The sequence below is a fragment of the Pinus tabuliformis genome, chromosome 7 (genome assembly GCF_031772625.1).
Source record: "Pinus tabuliformis cultivar Carrire ecotype Pingquan chromosome 7, CPIR1, whole genome shotgun sequence".
In the NCBI taxonomy this organism is placed as follows: Eukaryota; Viridiplantae; Streptophyta; class Pinopsida; order Pinales; family Pinaceae; genus Pinus; species Pinus tabuliformis.
In genome coordinates, this window is record NC_142293.1 from 1467145079 (window position 1) to 1467167948 (window position 22870).

At 34.2% G+C, this 22870-nt stretch overlaps 1 protein-coding gene and 2 long non-coding RNA genes across 3 annotated transcripts; all 3 read right to left on the bottom strand.

The window, feature by feature from the left end:
* Positions 1–738: 738 nt before the first annotated feature.
* On the bottom strand, positions 739–1493 carry LOC149253332 (uncharacterized). The gene is made up of 3 exons (XR_016266196.1): positions 1389–1493; positions 1214–1272; positions 739–1085 (listed from the first exon to the last, which is right to left on the bottom strand). It is a non-coding gene; the product is annotated as an uncharacterized LOC149253332 (long non-coding RNA).
* A 6734-nt stretch (positions 1494–8227) lies between these two features.
* LOC149253333 (uncharacterized) lies at positions 8228–9041 on the bottom strand. The gene is made up of 2 exons (XR_016266195.1): positions 8887–9041; positions 8228–8770 (listed from the first exon to the last, which is right to left on the bottom strand). It is a non-coding gene; the product is annotated as an uncharacterized LOC149253333 (long non-coding RNA).
* A 6638-nt stretch (positions 9042–15679) lies between these two features.
* On the bottom strand, positions 15680–16948 carry LOC149253334 (F-box/kelch-repeat protein At1g80440-like). The gene has a single exon (XM_089454447.1). The coding sequence runs from the start codon at positions 16946–16948 to the stop codon at positions 15680–15682; it is 1269 nt and encodes a 422-aa protein (XP_089310573.1).
* Positions 16949–22870: the final 5922 nt, after the last annotated feature.

The following is a 22870-nucleotide window of genomic DNA, read 5'->3' on the forward strand; positions in this document are numbered from 1 at the left end:
GACAGAGTCGATATCTGGAAGCTGTAAGATTATTATACAAGCTACAGATAGAGTCGATATAAGAATGTTGTAGAAACAATGCATAAACCATAGAGAATCGAAATATATTAGCTGTGAAAACCAAGACATAACTGACTGTATGAATCGATACATGATTACATGGATTCGTATGTAAACTTCATAAAGTTCTTCAGAATCATAACAGTAAACGCACATCGATAATGCATGAAGGGTTCGATGGTGGAACAACCATTAAAATCTATAACTGTAGAAATGGAAATAGCATATATGTTGAATAACTGGAAAGTCACGAAATGCAGAGGACATTATGTGTCACATTCAATATGGAAAGCCGTTCTTAGATACAACTCATCGAACCCAGTACTTAGGGTCTCATTCCACAATACATGCAACCCATTGAAAGATGATTATAACATTGACGATTGTAACGAAAACATATTATTAACCTGTGAGACACTCTGTATGCACAGAATACTGTGACAGCGGTCACTTAACTTCCGTCTCAGGCACGAGAGGTTGTGTGAACAGAGGGTTTCAATAAAACAAACCCTTGTGAATATTATCAAACCCTCGAAGGGTTATGCCGACTTTACTAAAAAGAAACGGCCGTAACTTAATGAATGAAACCCCATAACAAATCTGAAGAGTGAGTTCATATAAACACAGACAAACCAGTAATCGATATAATCAAGACAAATGGAAAACACGTTTAGTGCGTTCAAAAGAAACAGCTCATTTATATATATACCAATATTATGAAAAATGAGAACCCCGCAGGGTATGGCAACAGTCTATTCGTAAGACGAGGGTAAACCCTGGTCTCGACAAGCATACATTACATCTGACAAATTCATTGCGAACACCATAACAATAGAGGAGTTAAATAACAGTCTTTGACTTAAATCAAGTTCCGGCAAGGGTTGCCGTGAGCTCTCCAAGTAAGATTTACAATCTGAACGGAAAACCAAATACATATATCAACCTTGCATAACCAGATTAGACACGGTTCCGGCACGAGAAGGCCTACCGCATATCCTAATCCGGTTTGGCCGAAGAGGGTGAACCTGAGACAACAGGTGGGGGTTGTCAGGAGGAAACCCCAGGTCGAAGGATCGAATCAAGCATGACCCGCAAGTAAACCCTTAAGATTTCAAATACACAGTGATTCTGTAAACCCATGTAGGAGAAATACCTGGAATGTTCTGGATGCCCGAGTTACCTGGAGCGGTATGGAGACCAAGGAACCAGTGCCTGCACAAACCAGAACTCGAAGTTAGACTAATATAACCAGAACGATAGACCCTGTGATAATGATACTGAACAAGAGAATAATCTATGTGTTGTAGCTGAGACTCGGCGGGTAATACCTGAGTTGACTGGACAGAGCCGGCACCAAGAGCAGATAGGGATCCGCGGAGCAGAAGTGAGCACCACCATTTGAACAGGTGCAAATGAACCCAAGTCTTGCGGCCTGAGACTTTTATAAACCCGCTAAACCCTGGATTCATTATGAGCCCTTAGATCAGCTCAGAACATCCTCACCGTTCGTCAGATGGGAGTTGGCGCGCAAACAACAGCGTTCCCTCCAAAGGTTCACATGGGTCATGTACGATGCCAGCCACCTGGCCAGGGTAGATGAGATATTAAAGTCCCCTCACACCTGGCGTTCGGGTGGATGAATGGTAAACCAATGGACATGACAGTCCATACAACGATAAACATAATGCCTCGTATATAATCAGAGGGAGTCTATGCATTAACAAGGGAAACATATGTATAGTAACCATGTTACATGTCGGTAATTAAGGGTTGAATAGTACATGCGTATATGAAGGGTTTAGATTTATAATTAAATTTTTTTTTTATTTGGTATATTTCTCATGGAGATCGTGACAATGTGGTATCAAAGCTAAAGGTTGCAGTACTGGCACCTTTGGGAATTGGTAAGTGGAAAGGATATTGAGGTACGCCATCAGTAGGCATTAACTCAGGTATGAGTTTAATCATTCACATATTCATCTATGTCGTACACTACTTTTGGCGTGACGGGTGTGATTCATGTTTATAACTTCTTTGAGAAGTAGGTAATAAGTTGTTGCATAACTACATTCATAACATTGGATTCCTGATGAGGAAAAGACAATGAAAACTTTTGTCGCACTTACAAACAAATTGAATACTCATTACACTTAAGAACAATAGTGAACACTCATTGAGGAAGTGACCACCAACTACCAACTTTTGATCTGCACATATGGCAATAACAACAATGCATATATTGATCTAGATTGAAGTTACAATGAACAAAGCTTAATGAGCCAATGCATGAATATAAATTAGGGGAACATCCTGGAATACGATGAAAAATTGTTTAAAGAGGACATTAGAAGAACCCCTTCAGATATTGAAAACATGCAATGAGTCAAGTAGCGAGACTTGATTGAAACATGCAATGAGTCAAGTAGCGAGACTTGATTGTCATAACTAACTTTTGATTCGGTCTTGTCATGGATACATGAAGACGATTGGTAGTTGAGATTGGTTAGTGCTGTATGACTAACCCATAGAACTTATATGCATTAATTAAATTGAACTAAGATTGTTACAATTCGTAAACAAGTGAAGGTTGATTAATGTCACATGCATGAAATGTGTGTATGAAAATTTTTACTCTCTCGGTGCTATAGTTCAGTTGTGCATGAGAAGAGTTCTTAATTGTACTCACCATAAGAATGCATGATGAATAGCATATGCTTATGTCTTAATAGATTTAGTGATGATTACCCTCTAATTAAGTGAAATCCATTAGCATGGTACGTGTTTATCATTACTTGTTGAGAGATAAAAACCATTGGAGCCTCGTTTAATGATGGTTGAATTTATCTCTACTATGGGAATAATGGATTTCTTATGCATATTGCATTCCAGTGTGAACTTAATGGGAGAGGCATGTTCAGTGGGTAACATTTCTAGGACCCAATTCATGGTATAACTACATGTGATAATTACTCATAAATAGACTATCTGTGTTAATACAGTTGTCAGTAAACTCTAACTACCTTCCCCAACTATAGATGCTTCCAAAGGAAATGGAAGCAAAGAGAAGGAAGAAGACCGTGCTGTAGGGACAGACGGAGATAGGAAAAAAGAAATCGCTAAGTGTGGTGATGACCAGATAAAGCAAGCTTTGAGTGTTAGAATCTTGCAGTAGACTCTAAGTCTGGAAATGACTAGATAGTGCTTGATGTGCATGAGAGTATTCCCTTGACCATGCTTAAGGAGTTGGAAAATGATAACTATAGTGTATTGATGTTAATGATTTTCGTAATGCTTCCTAGAAGTCATTGTTCTGAAATAGACACATAGTACTGTTATGATAGTTGTTGCGTCTAGCATCAAGTGGTAACTCTGGTGCGTGTGTGACACTTAGGAGATTATGCTTCTAATCGCATAAAGTAGAGCCATTGCTTTCGGTAAGGGTGGTTTAACTTGTTAGTTATGCATGTTGATCCAGGGATAAGATAAGTGTCTTGTCCACTTTCTTGAAGAACACATATGAATGTCTTATATGATTTCTTAGTAGAGAAAGTATTTGAATGCATGCAATAAAAGAATGGTTCTTTTATAGATTTTCTTGGTAAAGAAAATGGGATAAGGCATGCAGTTGACTGTTTATATGTTTTCTTATGATAATACTTGCAGTAAAAGAATTGGTTATTTTATATGCTTCTTAGTAAAAAGAATTGGTAGTTCCTCCTAGTCGGACTACATGTGAGTCTTGTGAGAGAAATGTTTGTCTCTCGTTGTTTTCTTGGAATAAAATCCTTGCTAAATATAGCCAAAGTATCTTCTTGAGAGAAGAGGATGAGGCATATAAATGTCCCGAGGACATAGCATGGAAGGTGGTCAAGTTTTCTTGAATTAAAATATGTATCTTTATTTGATAAAAGCTTCTTGGGAAATATATATATATATATATATATATATATATATATATATATGCTAATTGCATTATGATTCTAGTTAGTCTCTAAGTTCTAGTGAAATGATTATGCATTACATGCATGATAAAAGATAACTAAGGATGTGCTTCTAGGCACATAGATATTTATCCCTAACCTCTTGAGGAAAGAGTATATTACCTATATACATAAATATAGTCTCATCCTAAGAGTATGCATACTTCATGTATGAAGATAAAGGATTTTAAGAGAGTTCTTGAAAATGGAAATAAAGGTTCTGTCCTTTAAGAACACATTAGAATAGTGTTCATACAAGAACCAAAAAGTCTTACTTGTTTCGTGAAAGGAACTATGTGCATTAAAGTAAAATAATTGTGTTAGGAGCACACATGTTGCATATTGGTAGCTATTTTGACCTTGGAATTATGAGTCTGTGTGTACTTAGAGAAAGTGGTCATGCTAGCTTCCTTGAAAATGATAAATCTCTTGGAGAGATTGTCTTGTTGGATGAGCTGTGTTGATTGCTTGATTTTGATACATAAAGGATAATTAATCCTTGTTTTGTATCCTGATTTTTATGCCTAAAGATAGAAACCTTTAATAATTTCTGGAAAGGGAATCTTGAGAAACCCTCACATCTGAAGATAGAGAAATGAGGATTAAAATGACTTCCTTTAAGAAAGAGGTATGTGGTTTGTCGTATGAAATGATGGTGGTCTTCTAGTGAAGGGAATAAGTGTTGCATACATTAAAGAAGGGCTTATACGATAAGCAATAGTATGCACAAAGATTAGCCATTATGATATGGAGTTATGATCTTTATTAGAGAGATTATGTTTAATTACATTCACAATGCATGACTAAAGCTAGACATAGTAAACGTAAGCTAATACTCCATTAATGATGATTTGAATTGGAACAACAGACTATGGCAAAATTGGAAATGGTTAGATTATTAACTCAACTGTTGTTGACATTTATACATTAATGAGTATTTGCATATGCTTTTATACATAACAATATTGTATGCAGGAACATTCTTGGAAATGGAATACGTGTTAACTGATGCATATTTATAACTAACGTTGCTGATGGGATTAAGTGGTGGTAGCTTAATGGCAACAAGAAAACTCACTACGTAAATTGCTGCAATGTGAAATGCAATTATTAATGAGAAAGAATGATGTTATATGATATGCATGAATTATGTTATTTGGAAAATTTGCATGCATACAACGTGTATGATGGATATGTTTCCCATCAATCTTGATGTGTGGACCCATGTTGGGGTTAAGTGTAAATGCATGGTATACATGCATGTCTGTTGTGCTAATGATAATGTTCATATGGTTCATTGTGTAAATTACTTTGAAAAAGAGATGAAAAAAGAGAAATATTCATGCTATGTCTGGTTGGGATCAGATGGCATAAAAGGAAAGAATTTCCTGTGTACGCTACGTCTGGTTAGGATCAGATAGCGTTTACTGGCGAGACCAGTGTGATTGCGGTCGAGTAGGACCTGCGTTTACTGGCGAGACCAGTGTAGTTGCGGTCGAGTAGGACCTGCAAGTGCTTGGGTTGATGGCAATTACCTGCCCAGAGGGGTTGATGGTACTTGTCTGCCCGGAGTTGGGTTGATGGCAGCTATCTGCCCAGAGGGGTTGATGGTACTTGTCTGCCAGATTCATTCTCCCTGGAATTCTTGAGCTGGTTGGCCAGTGAAATTCCATGTTAGATCTGGTAAGGTCTCTATCAAAGAAACTATCTGGATGTCAAAAATGACTCGAGTTGGTTGTGAGAACCAATCTCCATGGATTGGGAATTCTTTAGTCCATTGTGGACTAATGGCTAAAGGAATTAACTAATCAGCTATATGTTATGTTAAAAAGGAATTTTACATATAGATGTGTAAAGTATGTTATGCACATTTAATAAGAAATGAGCTTAGTGCTCAATAAAGAATAAATGGAAATTTTAATTCCTTTATTGTGTTATTAATGTTGTGAACATCTTAGTGGGAGCTAAGACAATTCTTGCTTGATGCAGTGATTGACTGTTTCGATGATTAGAGAGCTAGGTGCTCTTTTGGTACTTCTCGAAGTACTTTACGAATGTCTTTAGTGAGAATTCGTTCAGTGTGCACGTGAGCAGTGATTCATCATTTGATGATTAGTGTTAATGCTCTTTAAGTACTTGTAAAAGTACTGTGATTTAGAAAGCATCTAATATTGCACAATTGATTGATAGTCAAAAGTGTCTCATTTGACTCAAAATATAGTGACTAATGTGGTTGAATTTGTTAGTCATATATTGCAGGAACTACTTACCATGGAAGGGTGAAGAATTGTCCAATCTTTATTAACAGGCTTACATGGAAGTATTCATGATTTTCAAGCATAAGATGGTAAGTTATGGTAAGTTGACACAGAGAATTGTTTATTATGAATGAATAAGGGCCAGGTGGTGGCGATTAGAAGTTGCATATTTTTGCAATTACGAATGATTATGACTATTGATGCTTATAATTAATGATATTTCTTATGACTATATCATTACTACGTTGTTTGTCGGAATGAAATCGTTGATTTCAAAGAGAAAGGATCACATTTTGTGTGGATTAGATGGTAATACCACGAGTAAATATCAAAGTTCCGACGAAAGATGAACACCGAGGACGGTGTTCCTGTTAAGGGGGGGAGTATGTAATATACCTATTGTGATTTACCCCACGTAAAGTAATTTTAAATTACCAATCAGTTATTCAAACCTGCGTAAAAGTAATTTTAAATTACATTTCAGTTACAACTAATTCTTGGCATTGGTTAAAGGGATCAGCGAGCACCCTAACAAAGGGGGAGAACTGAAGAAAGAAACAGAGAGAGAGAAATTCCATGAGAGAACAGAGGCAGAAAGGAGGTTAAGTCTGGTAGAGACCAGATAACCTGAGAAAGAGGTTAAGTCTGGTAGAGACCAGATAACCTGAGAAAGAGGTTAAGTCTGGTAGAGACCAGATAACCCAGCACAGGAGTGCATGTGTCTTGTTGAGGGCTGTAGGCCTGCAAGACTGCTCGGGGGGAGAATCCAGTGTGAAGTGGATCTCAAGGTTGGGAGGATAAGAGCAATCATATGACTACAGGTGAACATCTGGAGCATTACCTTCTGTAGCTGGCGAACCAGGTATGAATTATTCACTAGATTTAGTCTTTTCCTTAATCTATGTATTAGAAAATTAGAAGGAAATGAAAACCAGTTCTCTGTTGCTTATAAAAGTAAAAGTAAGGTTACTGACAATAATCAGTGCTAAGAATATGCTAGTGCTAGTTATTAAGCAAGGAAGCAGAGACTGTCCACTGTAAACATTACAGGTAAATATAGGAAAACTGATACATGTTATAAGTACTGGAATGGTGCTTAACGCATAAGCTACAGACAGAGTCAATCTGTGACAGCTGTAGAACAATGCATAAATTACAGACAACCAATATATGATAGTTGTGAGGACAATACATAGGTACAGACCGAGTCGATATCTGGAAGCTGTAAGATTATATACAAGCTACAGATAGAGTCGATATAAGAATGTTGTAGAAACAATGCATAAACCATAGAGAATCGAAATATATTAGCTGTGAAAACCAAGACATAACTGACTGTATGAATCGATACATGATTACATGGATTCGTATGTAAACTTCATAAAGTTCTTCAGAATCATAACAGTAAACGCACATTGATAATGCATGAAGGGTTCGATGGTGGAACAACCATTAAAATCTATAACTGAAGAAATGGAAATAGCATATATGTTGAATAATTGGAAAGTCACGAAATGCAGAGGACATTATGTGTCACATTCAATATGGAAAGCCGTTATTAGATACAACTCATCGAACCCAGTACTTAGGGTCTCATTCCACAATACATGCAACCCATTGAAAGATGATTATAACATTGACGATTGTAACGAAAACATATAATTAACCTGTGAGACACTCTGTATGCACAGAATACTGTGACAGCGGTCACTTAACTTCCGTCTCAGGCACGAGAGGTTGTGTGAACAGAGGGTTTCAATAAAACAAACCCTTGTGAATATTATCAAACCCTCGAAGGGTTATGCCGACTTTACTAAAAAGAAACGGCCGTAACTTAATGAATGAAACCCCATAATAAATCTGAAGAGTGAGTTCATATAAACACAGACAAACCAGTAATCGACATAATCAAGACAAATGGAAAACACGTTTAGCGCGTTCAAAAGAAACAGCTCATTTATATATATACCAATATTATGAAAAATGAGAACCCCGCAGGGTATGGCAACAGTCTATTCGTAAGACAAGGGTAAACCCTGGTCTCGACAAGCATACATTACATCTGACAAATTCATTATGAACACCATAACAATAGAAGAGTTAAATAACAGTCTTGACTTAAATCAAGTTCCGGCAAGGGTTGCCGTGAGCCCTCCAAGTAAGATTTTACAATCTGAACGGAAAACCGAATACATATATCAACCTTGCATAACCAGATTAGACACGGTTCCGGCACAAGAAGGCCTACCGCATATCCTAATCTGGTTTGGCCGAAGAGGGTGAACCTGAGACAACAGGTGGGGGTTGTCAGGAGGAAACCCCAGGTCGAAGGATCGAATCAAGCATGACCCGCAAGTAAACCCTTAAGATTTCAAATACACAGTGATTTTGTAAACCCATGTAGGAGAAATACCTGGAATGTTCTGGATGCCCGAGTTACCTGGAGCGGTATGGAGACCAAGGAACCAGTGCCTGCACAAACCAGAACTCGAAGTTAGACTAATATAACCAGAACGATAGACCCTGTGATAATGATACTGAACAAGAGAATAATCTATGTGTTGTAGCTGAGACTCGGCGGGTAATACCTGAGTTGACTGGACAGAGTCGGCACCAAGAGCAGATAGGAATCCGCGGAGCAGAAGTGAGCACCACCGTTGAACAGGTGCAAATGAACCCAAGTCTTGCGGGCTGAGACTTTTATAAACCCGCTAAACCCTAGATTCATTATGAGCCCTTAGATCAGCTCAGAACATCCTCACCGTTCGTCAGATGGGAGTTGGCGCGCAAACAACAGCGTTCCCTCCAAAGGTTCACATGGGTCATGTACGATGCCAGCCACCTGGCCAGGGTAGATGAGATATTAAAGTCCCCTCACACCTGGCGTTTGGGTGGATGAATGGTAAACCAATGGACATGATAGTCCATACAACGATAAAACAAAATGCCTCATATATAATCAGAGGAAGTCTATGCATTACAAGGGAAACCTATGTATAGTAACCATGTTACATGTCGGTAATTAAGGGTTGAATAGTACATGCGTATATGAAGGGTTTAGATTTATAATTAAATTTTTTTTTTATTTGGTATATTTCGCATGGAGATCGTGACAAATACACATAGAATGTGTGTTTTATTTTTATCGATATGTATAATTGTTTATTATTAAATTTATCAAAATATGTTTTTAATATAATAATAAGTCTCTTTAATTTAAAAATATTGTGAAAAAATTATAACTCATGAAAATACAAATAATAGAAAAAATCAAAATCGAAAAGTTGAATAAAAGTGATATAAAAATAAAAACAAAAATTTAGTAACTAATAGAAATGGAAGTTATTAAAAAGCCTATACTAAGACCTCAATCAATCACTTTACAAATAAATCAATTTAAATAATAATAAAAAATGAATTCCTAATTTTAAGCTATGGATTACATTTTTGTGAAAGGCAAATTCATAGAGAGTAAAAAAAAAATAAAAAAATTGAATGTTCTATACCAATAAAAAAAAATTAATACAAAAATAAAACAACTAATAAAATATGGAGGAAAAACTTATAATTCATCAAAAGGGAAATAATAGAAAAATAGAAAAAAATAAATCAAAAACTTAAATAAAAAAAAAAATAAAAAATAAAACAAAAAACCAAAAATTAATAACTAATAAAAATGAAAGTTACTAAAATCTAGAAATGGTAAAAGCAATATTATGATGTTAAAGCAATATTATGATGTTAGTGAATGGTAAAACAAAATAATACATATTAATTACAATAGTAAGACCAGTATTATGATATTATCTTCCTACCATTATGGTATTAATATAACTAATTTAATATTATGATTACAATTTATTTGTTTTTAATTTTTGATTTAATAATTTTTTTTTTTAATTTTTAATTTAATAAATTTTTAATTTAAATTAATTCATAATTGCAGAGAAAAGACGTCTGATTTGGAAGCTAAGATTATACACACTTGCGTTGTTCTTGCGGCAAAACATGAAAGGCCATATCTGGTTACGTGTTGCACAGATATTTTTAACGATCCAACTTCATTTGTTCAAATCTATGAAATTTATTTCATATCTTAATTGTTGAAATATTTACTGATAATTAAACAATAATGTTTTATTATATTTGTTGTAGGTATGGTACTAAGTATTTAGTTTTATTTTCACTTCGCATTATTTTGTTTTTATTACTAAATTAATTAGTTTATCTATAGTTTCGAAATCCAATTTTTGTTATTTTTTATTATTATTTAAATCTATTTATGTGTAGAGTTATTGGTTGACATCTTATTACGACTTGTTTAATAATTTTTATTTTTATTAGTTAGTAATTTTTTTTTGTTTTATTTCTTTTTTACTTAATTCTCTGATTTTTATTTTTTCCATTTTTCTATTATTCTATTTTCATGACTCATTTTTTTCTCTATATTTTCAATTTAAAATGACTTATTATTATATTAAAAACATAATTTAATAATTTAATTATAAAAAATTATATACATTACTAAAAAAACACATAAATATACTAAAGTGTATATATATTAATATAAAAATATTAGTTAATATAGTTTCTTAATTTTTGGTGATGGCATTCTATTTTTTTTAAGTTTAATTAAACTATATTTAATCTAAGGGGCAAGTACTAGCTAATATGTACCCCTTGTTATTTTATATTTAGATTTTCTTAATTAGAATTTGGTCAATTAATTTTATGTTTAAACATATAATTTCATATGGTTTAAACTAGGTTTTTAATATATAAATAAATTTAGATTAAAAAAATGAAATGCTTGTTTTTTACAAAGTATCTAATTTAACTATACAAATTTCAAACCAAATTAATTTAAAAAATACAATTAATAAACAAAAATGGATTATACAAATTCCTATCTATCAAGTTTCAAACCAAATTAATTTAAAAAATACAATAAATAAACAAAAAAAAAATAAAAAATTAAAGTACATAATTATTTCACTATAAAAAACAAAAACAAAACAAAAAATATGATATTAGCGACATATCTTTGAAATTAAAGATAATTTGGAGAATATCCCTAGAATTTTGGCATCTAAGGGCCTGCATATATAAGACACGATGAAAACCAACCAAATTTATGAAGAGAGATATTGGATAATATTACCTCGGATCCTGGTATTTAAGAGCATGTATATATCATGATACATCTTAATGCAAAATGATGAGAACCAGCCAAATTATAAAGAATGCAAATTAATTAATGTTGATGGCTTTTGTGTCGCGTTATCAATTCAATTATTCAATTCCAAGATAGCTGCCTAAGGCCAATAAACATTCTTGGATTCGAAATCCAACACAAAAATTTGAGAGGGATATGGCAAGTCTCTCAGAGAAGGAAATATGTTGTGCCTCATTAATCTTCGCTCAAGATTGGAGATTGTTATTTTCAATTCACAGTCGAATTCCATCATCCTTCCACTGTTGTTTGCTCTGAAAATATAAATGCCAGGGGATTCTGGAGGGGATTCTGGAGTCTAGATCAGATTCGATTCACACCATTCCACAGCCCTTGGTCCTTCCTTCAACCACCACATGCAAGTACAGAGACATCCATGACTATAAATTATTAACACCCCTCACCCATCAAATCCACCTATAAAATATTAACACCACTCGCCCATCACATCCACCTAATCCGAAACTTTTTGGGAGCTTGTCACACAGCCAAACCTAAGGCAATCCAATTTCTGCCCAATGCCTTTCTGTGATAGTGATAGTGAATGATATCATGTGACTAGCGCTCAACCATTAAAATTTTCCTTGAGTGAAAATACACTTTAAAAAAAATTTAGGGGCAGAGGAGGAGTCTAGCTCAGAAATCGGTTGCTGAAAAGTAAATCGCAACTACACATAGGTTTGAGTAAAACACAAAAAAACTCATGGAAAAACAGAGTGTGATTTACATTTCACTAATCATTAATCAAAGTAAAAAATAAAGGTTTACAACAATTTACACTTCACCAAGGGTTGGTGAGTAACACACAGTAAAACACAATAACATTTATTTTCACACGCCCCACCAAAATTTGCTCCACAGTAATAGTAGTGGAGTGAATGATTGCCCACACATATTTACCAGAATTCATTAAGTGCCTTAAACTTTCTGATGTGTTGCGGAATGGTCAACATTATACTTCTACTCAGAACTTCAGTCCTTCCATCTGAAAAAAATTTGCAACTTGCAGAAGTTGACTGGGCAAGCATGGTGTTTGGCAGTGTGTTTGAGGCGGTGGTTGGGATTAATATTTCGAACACCCCCCTTAATCACAATTGTCATCATTGAAAATTCCCAAATAGTCTCTAAGATAAAAGAAACTTTCATGTGCCAATGGCTTTGTGAAAATATCAGCAAATTATTCCTGTGACCTGCAATACTGCAACACAATTTCACCATTGTTAATTAACTCTCTAATAAAATGATACTTAGAATCAATGTGCTTCGTCCTATTATGAAAGACAAAATTATTTGACAATGCAATTGCGGAAATGTTGTCGCAACAAATAGTTTTCATTCCCTCTTGGTGGTGGCAAAGATCCCTCAACATCCTTCTCATTCAAACTACTTGACAGGTTGTTATTGTTGCGGCGACATATTCAACTTCTACTGTTGACAATGATACTATTGGCGGTTTCTTGAAGGCCCATGAAATGGCTTCAGAACCCAAATGAAAAACATATCCTAATGTGTTTTTTCTGTGATCAACACTTCTTGCCCAATCACTATCATTGTAACCAACTAGCCTCAAATCATCTATTGAGGCATACAAAATACCATATTGTTTTGTCCCATTGACATACTTTAGAATCCTTTCCGCTTCTTGTCAATCTATCTCCTTGGGTGCCTCCATCAACCTCGACACCAAACTCATTGCATACATTATATCCAAACAAGTAACGAAAAATACATCAAGCTACCTATCATGGTTTTGTATAATGTCGGATTGGCATTGCTGTTGCAATCTTGTTTGCTCAACTTCAACCCCATGAAGGTTGGAGTTCGTGCGGTCTTGCTCTTCTACACTTTAAACCTCTCCAAGTTGTCTACCACATACTTTGCTTGAGAAATAAAAGTGTCATTTCTGTTTTCTTCACTTCTATGCCCAAAAAGTATCTTAATAACCCCAAGTCAGTCGTTTCAAATTCAATCTTCATGAATTATTTGAAATCAGTGATGAGGAAATCACCAATGCCTGTATAAATCAAATCATCTACATAGAGGACAAGAATAATAATGTTACCATCACTCGCTCTGATGTAGATAGTAGGCTCATTGTCACATTTGTCGAAACCATTGTCAATAAGAAAGCATCTATTTTGTTGTACCATGGGCGTGGTGCTTGCTTTAGCCCATAAAGAGATTTCCTCAACCTATACACCTTGCCTTCTTGACCTTCAACCTCGTAACCAGGTGGTTGCGCAACATACACTTCCTCTTTCATCACTCCATTCAAGAACATTGATTTTACGTCCATTTTATACACTTTGCATTTATGTTGTGTGGCAATCGCCAAAAATGTATGCAATGTCTCCATCCTTGTGACTGGCACAAACTTCTCTGCATAATCTCTTCCATACTGCTGTCTGTATCCTTTGATAACTAGCCTCGCTTTATGCGTTCAATCTTCCCGTCAACATTTCTATTGGTCTTATAGACCCACTTCACTCCAATGACTTCTTTTACTTGCGGAAGGTTCACTACCTCCCATGCGTTGTTCTTTTCTATTGCTTCTATTTCTTCCTCCATTATCGAAACCCAGTTTTCTTCTTCGACTTCATCTTCAAAATGGACAGGGTCATCTACCTGAAAAAATAATGCGAATAAGGAATTTAGACCAATGATACTATCAACTTCATCTTCTTCAAAAATATCATTTAAATTGATGAGTTTTGGACTTCTTATGCTTCTTGAAGATGGGCTTCACATGTCACTTGGTGTTGCACTTTTCCACGTGCTTAGAGAAGCACTTGCTTGACTGTGTGCTGTTTTCATATTATTTGTTGATAGTGTTACTTGCTTCCTGCTTTGTTGCGCTTGAATATGAGTACAGGGAGTCACTGTTCATGAATTGCTTTCTACTATCAATCCCTCTTTCTCCTCATATGGTATTCATGGTTTCACATTGACTGTATTCTCTAAAATTCCATCCCATGCTTCATCTTCTATGAACTGCACATCTCTACTGATTATGATTTTCTTGGTTGATGGATTGTATAGCTTGTATGCCTTGGATTCATCACTGTACCCAACAAATATGTTAGTTCTACTGGAATTTGTCTGGTTCTTTTTGTCATGGTAAAACTTCTCAAGTTCTTGGTTTTTCTGGTCTTAAAGAATGATATCCCGTCTAGGTATTTTTTGTCTTTGCGGACTAGTTTCCCCAATGTTGGGGTAGTCAAGATTCTCTTTGATACACTATGTTAAACTTTGCTTAGGCCTGCTGTACATTTTTGTTACATATTAATAGATTAACCCAACTTACAAAAAAAAAGGAGAAGACATAAATTAGTTAGCATATATTTTCAAATAGTTTTTTTAAATTTCCTCTTGAAATCTTTTTGAAAAGTGTAAGGTTTAAATATCTTACACAATTTTTTTACTTCTAATTACTTTTAAGCATATTCATTTTTTTATCATATTGGACATTATTTTTCTATTTAGAACATAATTTATTGTTATTTTAAGAACATATGTATGAAGTAGAAGAATGAACCGAAGCACAAACTTCTCGCAAATTTCTTACACAGACATATTACACATTCGTAATGGGTAAATTTTTTAAACAGACTTCTTACACATCTATAAGGTGTTGTAGAATAAGCTTATGAGCTCAAAAATGAAATAAATTCGTAATAGGTAAATTTCTTAAACAGAGTTCTTACACCTCCATAATATATTGTAAAATAAACTTATGGACTCAAAAATAAAATAAATTAATATATAAATTTAATTTATTTAAAAAAATTATAAGATTCAATTTAGAAAGTTTATAGTGAAACTAGTTGAGATCCACGGAAACACCACAAACCTTAGTACATTTTATTTACCCATGCCCTAATTTGAAATTTGAAACTTAAAACTAAATTGAAATTAACTTTTTAAAAATAATACTAATAAAACAGTTAACTGTACTTTTAGGAATCCACAAAAAAAAAAAAACGTCATTGGAATTTTGACTATCAAACGAGGCTGGTTCTATTCACTCCAGGCAACAACAGTAAATATAAATGTACGGGGCATAGGTCAATCATAGCTGCGATTTGCAAAGCACTAATGTTATTAGAGGCACAGACTCACATGAAATGCTAAACGTTGTGATTTTAATTTTAGATCTCCACTGTAACGGCAGACAGCAGTTGATAGTCCACGACAGGGTCTCGGGGCCTCCTAATGGGAATGGGACACCACTCTCCAACCATTGGCCTCCTAATGTGAATGGGACACCACTCTCCAACCATTTCCTCCGCTGATGCTACTGCTCCACGTTGTATACACTGAGGCCTCAACATATAGAAAGCAGAACGTCTGAGAGGGCGGAAAAATCCATTAGGGTATGTTCCCTCACCATTAACGCCCACAAAAATTCCGTCACGCCACGCTGCACAACACGCAATCTTACGAAGCGTTTGTGGAAGAGAAGCCACTGACCTCCAAACGTTTGCCTTGGAATCATATACATTCATTCCTTCCCGCGTCTTGAACCAGTAGAGGGGATTGCCCACACATTCAATCGCATGAGGGAAGTGGAACGGTCGAGGGTGTTGCCCATTCCATACATCCTGAAGCGTGGTCCACGCCCCTTTTTGAGGATCATAAACTTCCGCATTGGCCTTCGAACTTTTAACCCATGGTGCACTATCACCATCAAAAACGGTGAATTTCCCGTCAATGAAAGTGCTAAAGCAATGGTCCCACTTTTGGTTCATATGAGGGAGAAGCTTCCACTCGTCTTTCTCTACATTGTAAACTGCTGCTCCGCGCACAGCCCTTACTCCGGCAACATAAACGGGCCCATGGAATTCCTTTACTCCGGCAACATAAACGAGCCCTTCCGCGGAAACGGAGCAAGCGGCATGGACTGTTTCTAGCGGACAGTCTCTGCCACGGCTCCATTTAGCAGAGGAGAAATCATAGATGAAAACACTATATTGTCTCTCCACGTAGTTGGAATTCCTTCCGCCAATCAAAAGAAGCTTCCGATTGACACAAACGCAGCGGAAACAGTCTGGAATTCCACGAGGAAAGCGACGGAATTCTTCCCAGGTGCCTTGCCCAGGAAGGCGAGGGAGTTCTTCCCAGGTCCCTTGTACAGGGTCATGCACAGTAATCACAAATTCTTGAGCAGAAGGATAGTATTCATAATGATAAGTCCGGAACTCTATCGGATAGTATTGATAATGATAAGTCCGGAACTCTATCAAACATATAAACTGCTGGGAAATGCAAAGCTTTCTTCTGTCTTCATAGAACTGGGGGCTCTTCACCACGGCCTCCCAGCTTTTGCATACAGCTGCGATGGTGTTGTGGGATGTGGAAGGCACCCTTAGAAGACATTGCCTTCTTAATTCCGGAGGAAGAGCGTGAAAGTGTTCCATAATCAATGGCACTACCCACTAACCTAGTACACTGATACAACTGTACAAGAGAGTGAAGATGAAACTCGTGATATAGGTACGCGTAGTGGGGATGGCTTTATAAACTTTCAGTTAGAAGTGAAATGGAATGATATGGTCAAAAAGCCTAGGCGAGAGGAATCCTTTAACATGGGAATGGTACAACTTTCTAAAATATGTTTGGAGGGTAATTAAATAATTTTTTAAAGAGAAAAAATTTAAGCAATTTATTAAGGGTTGTTATTGTAGTTTAGTTGTTGGTATTGTAGTTTAGTTGAAATGTAGTTTAATTAAATTCAAAATTAACAAGGGTTATATATTATCTAGTATTTTTGGCTTAGCTTAAATATAATTTAATTAAATAAAAAATTTATTACAAAAATAAAATTATTAGTAAAATATTATATTATTAAATGTTATTGTCAAAAATTAAGAAATCTAATTAACTAAAATTATTTATATTAATACACATAGAATGTGCGTTTTATTTCTATTAATATATATAATTGTTTATAATTAAATTTATTAAAATATGTTTTTAATATAATAATAAGTCTCTTTAATTTAAAAATATTGTGAAAAAATTATAACTCATGAAAATAGAAATAATAGAAAAAATCAAAATCAAAAAGTTGAATAAAAGTGAAATAAAACTAAAAACAAAAATTTAGTAACTAATAGAAATGGAAGTTATTAAAAAGCCTATAATAAGACCTCAACCAATCACTTTACAAATAAATCAATTTAAATAATAATAAAAAATTGAATTCCTAATTTTAAGCTATAGAGTACATTTTTTGTGAAAGGCAAATTAATAGAAAGTCAAAATATAAAAAAAAAAATGAATGTTCTATACCAATAAAAGAAAAATAATACAAAAATAAAACAACTAATAAAATATGGAGGAAAAACTTATAATTCATCAAAATAGAAATAATAGAAAAATGAAAAAAAAAAATCAAAATTTAAATAAAAAATAAAACAAAAAACAAAAAATTAATAACTAATAGAAGTGAAAATTACTAAAATCTAGAAATGGTAAAAGCAATATTATAATATTAATGAATGGTAAAACAAAATAATACATATTAATTACAATAGTAAGACCAGTATTATGATATTATCTTCCTACCCTTATGGTATTAATATAACTAATTTAATATTATGATTACAATTTATTTGTTTTTAATTTTTGATTTAATAATTTTTTTTTAATTTTTAATTTAATAAATTTTTAATTTAAATTAATTCATAATTGCAGAGAAAAGACGTCCGATTTGGAAGCTAAGATTATACACACTTGCGTTGTTCTTGCGGCAAAACATGAAAGGCCATATCTGGTTACGTGTTGGAAAGATATTTTTAACAATCCAATTTCATTTGTTCACATCTAGGAAATTTATTTCATATCTTAATTGTTGAAATATTTACTGATAATTAAACAATAATGTTTTATTATATTTGTTGTAGGTATGGTAATAAGTATTTAGTTTTATATTCACTTCGCATTATTTCATCTTCGTCACTAAATTAATTAGTGTATTTATAGTTTAGAAATTCAATTTTTGTTATTATTTATATTTTCGAAATCCAATTTTTGTTATTTTTTATTATTATTTAAATCTATTTATTTGTAGAGTTATTGGTTGACATCTTATTATGACTGGTTTAATAACTTTTATTTTTATTAGTTACTAATTTTTTTTTTTTGTTTTATTTCTTTTTTACTTAATTTTCTGATTTTATTTTTTTCCTTTTTCTATTATTCTATTTTCATGACTCATTTTTTTCTCCTTATTTTCAATTTAAAATGACTTATTATTATATTAAAAACATAATTTAATAATTTAATTATAAAAAAATTATATACATTACTAAAAAACCACATAAATATACTGAAGTGTATCATATATTAATATAAAAATATTAGTTAATATAGTTTCTTAATTTTTGGTGATGGCATTCTATTTTTTTTAAGTTTAATTAAGCTATATTTAATCTAAGGGGCAAGTACTAGCTAATATGTACCCCTTGTTATTTTATATTTAGATTTTCTTAATTAGAATTTGGTCAATTAATTTTATGTTTAAGCATATAATTTTATATGGTTTAAACTAGGTTTTTAATATATAAATAAATTTAGATTAAAAAAATGAAATGCTTGTTTTTTACAAAGTATCTAATTTAACTATACAAATTTCAAACCAAATTAATTTAAAAAATACAATTAATAATAAAAAATGGACTATACAAATTCCTATCAAGTTTCAAACTAAATTAATTTAAAAAATACATAATTATTTCACTATCAAAAACAAAAACAAAACAAAAAATACGATATTAGCGACACATCTTTGAAATTAAAGAGAATTTGGAGAATATCCCTTGAATTTTGGCATCTAAGGGACTGCATATATAAGACACGATGAAAACCAACCAAATTTATGAAGAGAGATATTGGATAATATTACCTCGGATCGTGGTATTTAAGAGCATGTATATATCATGATACATCTTAATGCAAAATGATGAGAACCAGCCAAATTATAAAGAATGCAAATTAATTAATGTTGAAGGCTTTTGTGTCTCGTTATCAATTCAATTATTCAATTCCAAGATAGCTGCCTAAGGCCAATAAACATTCTTGGATTCGAAATCCAACACAAAAATTTGAGAGGGATATGACAAGCCTCTCAGAGAAGGAAATATGTTGTGCCTCATTAATCTTCGCTCAAGATTGGAGATTGTTATTTTCAATTCACAGTCGAATTCCATCATCCTTCCATTATTGTTTGCTCCGAAAATATAAATGCCAGGGGATTCTGGAGTCTAGATCAGATTCGATTCACACCATTCCACAGCCCTTGGTCCTTCCTTCAATCACCACATGCAAGTATAGAGACAACCATGACGATAAATTATTAACACCCCTCACCCATCAAATCCACCTATAAAATGTTAACACCACTCGCCCATCACGTCCACCTAATCCGAAACTTTTTGGGAGCTTGTCACACAGCCAAACCTAAGGCAATCCAATTTCTGCCCAATGCCTTTCTGTGATAGTGAAAGTGAATGATATCATGTGACTAGCGCTCAACCAGTAAAATTTTCCTCGAGAGAAAATACCCTTTAAAAAAAATTTAGGGGCAGAGGAGGAGTCTAGCTCAGAAATCGGTTGCTGAAAAGTAAATCGCAGTACACATAGGCTTAAGTAAAACAAAAAAAACCTCATGGAAAAACAGAGTGTGATTTACATTTCACTAATCATTAATCAAAGTAAAAAAGAAAGGTTTACAACAATTTACACTTCACCAAGGGTTGGTGAGTAACACACAGTAAAACACAATAACATTTATTTTCACACGCCCCACCAAAATTTCTTCCACAGTAATAGTCGTGGAGTGAATGATTGCCCACACGTATTTACCAGAATTCATTAAGTGCCTTAAACTCTCTGATGTGTTGCGGAATGGGCAACATTATACTTCTACTCAGAACTTTAGTCCTTCCATCTGCAAAGAAAATTGCAACCTGCAGAAGTTGACTGGGCAAGCATGGTGTTTGGCAGTGTGTTTAAGGCGGTGGTTGGGATTAATATTTCGAACACCCCCCTTAATCACAATTGTCATCATTGAAAATTCCCAAATAGTCTCTAAGATAAAAGAAATTTTCATGTGCCAATGGCTTTGTGAAAATATCAGCAAATTATTCCTGTGACCTGCAGTACTGCAACACAATTTCACCATTGTTAATTAACTCTCTAATAAAATGATACTTAGAATCAATGTGCTTCGTCCTCTTATGAAAGACAAAATTATTTGACAATGCAATTGTGGAAATGTTGTCGCAACAAATAGTTTTCATTCCCTCTTGGTGGTGGCAAAGATCCCTCAACATCCTTCTCATTCAAACTACTTGACAGGTTGTTATTGTTGGGGCGACATATTCAACTTCTACTGTTGACAATGATACTATTGGCGGCTTCTTGAAGGCCCATGAAATGGCTTCAGAACCCAAATGAAAAACATATCCTAATGTGTTTTTTTTGTGATCAACACTTCTTGCCCAATCACTATCATTGTAACCAACTAGCCTCAAATCATCTGTTGAGGCATACAAAATACCATATTGTTTTGTCCCATTGACATACCTTAGAATCCTTTCCACTTCTTGTCAATCTATCCCCTTGGGTGCCTCCATCAACCTCGACACCAAACTCATTGCATACATTATATCCAAACAAGTAACAGACAAATACATCAAGCTACCTATCATGGTTTTGTATAATGTCGGATTGGCATTGCTGCTGCAATCTTGTTTGCTCAACTTCAACCCCATGAAGGTTGGAGTTCGTGTGGTCTTGCTCTTCTACACTTTAAACCTCTCCAAGTTGTCTACCACATACTTTGCTTGAGAAATAAAAGTGTCATTTTTGTTTTCTTCACTTCTATGCCCAAAAAGTATCTTAATAACCCCAAGTCAGTGATTTCAAATTCACTCTTCATGAATTATTTGAAATCAGTGATGAGGAAATCACCAATGCCTGTATAAATCAAATCATCTACATAGAGGACAAGAATAATAATGTTACCATCACTCGCTCCGATGTAGATAGTAGGCTCATTGTCACATTTGTCGAAACCATTGTCCAATAAGAAAGCGTCTATTTTGTTGTACCATGGGCATGGTGCTTGCTTCAGCCCATAAAGAGATTTCCTCAACCTATACACCTTGCCTTCTTGACCTTCAACCTCGTAACCAGGTGGTTGTGCAACATACACTTCCTCTTTAAGCGCTCCATTCAAGAACATTGATTTTACGTCCATTTTATACACTTTCCATTTATGTTGTGTGGCAATCGCCAAAAATGTACGCAATGTCTCCATCCTTGTGATTGGCACAAACTTCTGTGCATAATCTCTTCCATATTGCTGTCTGTATCCTTTGATAACTAGCCTCGCTTTATGCATTCAATCTTCCCGTCAACATTTCTATAGGAAACAGTCTGGAATTCCACGAGGAAAGCGACGGAATTCCTCCCAGGTGCCTTGCACAGGAAGGCGAGGGAGTTCTTCCCAGGTGCCTTACACAGGGTCATGCACAGTAATCACAAATTCTTGAGCAGAAAGACAGTATTCATAATGATAAGTCCGGAACTCTATCAAACATATAAACTGCTGGGAAATACAAAGCTTTCTTCTGTCTTCATAGAACTGGGGGCTCTTCACCACGGCCTCCCAGCTTTTGCATACAGCTGCGATGGTATTGTGGGATGTGTAAGGCACCCTTAGAAGACATTGCCTTCTTAATTCCGGAGGAAGAGCGTGAAAATGTTCCATAAATCAATGGCACTACCCACTAAGAGAGTGAAGATGAAACTCGTGATATAGGTACGCGTAGTGGGGATGGCTTTATAAACTTTCAGTTAGAAGTGAAATGGAATGATATGGTCAAAAAGCCTAGGCGAGAGGAATCCTTTAACGTGTAGGTGAAGTAGGCCCACGACATGGGAAGGGTAGAAATCATTAAATTAATTATTCGTTAAAGCCTGTGAAGAACATGGGAATGGTACAACTTTCTAAAATATGTTTTGGAGGGTAATTAAATAATTTTTTAAAGAGAAAAAAGTTAAGCAATTTATTAAGGGTTGGTACTGTAGTTTATTTGAAAGGTAGTTTAATTAAATTAAAAATTAATAGGGTTATATATTATCTAGTATTTCTGGCTTAGTTTAAATATAATTTAATTAAATAAAAAATTTATTACAAGAATAGTAAAATATTATATTATTAAATGTTATTGTCAAAAATTATAAAATCTAATTAACTAAAATTGTTTATACTAATACACATAGAATGTGTGTTTTATTTTTATCAATATATATAATTAATTTTTTATCAT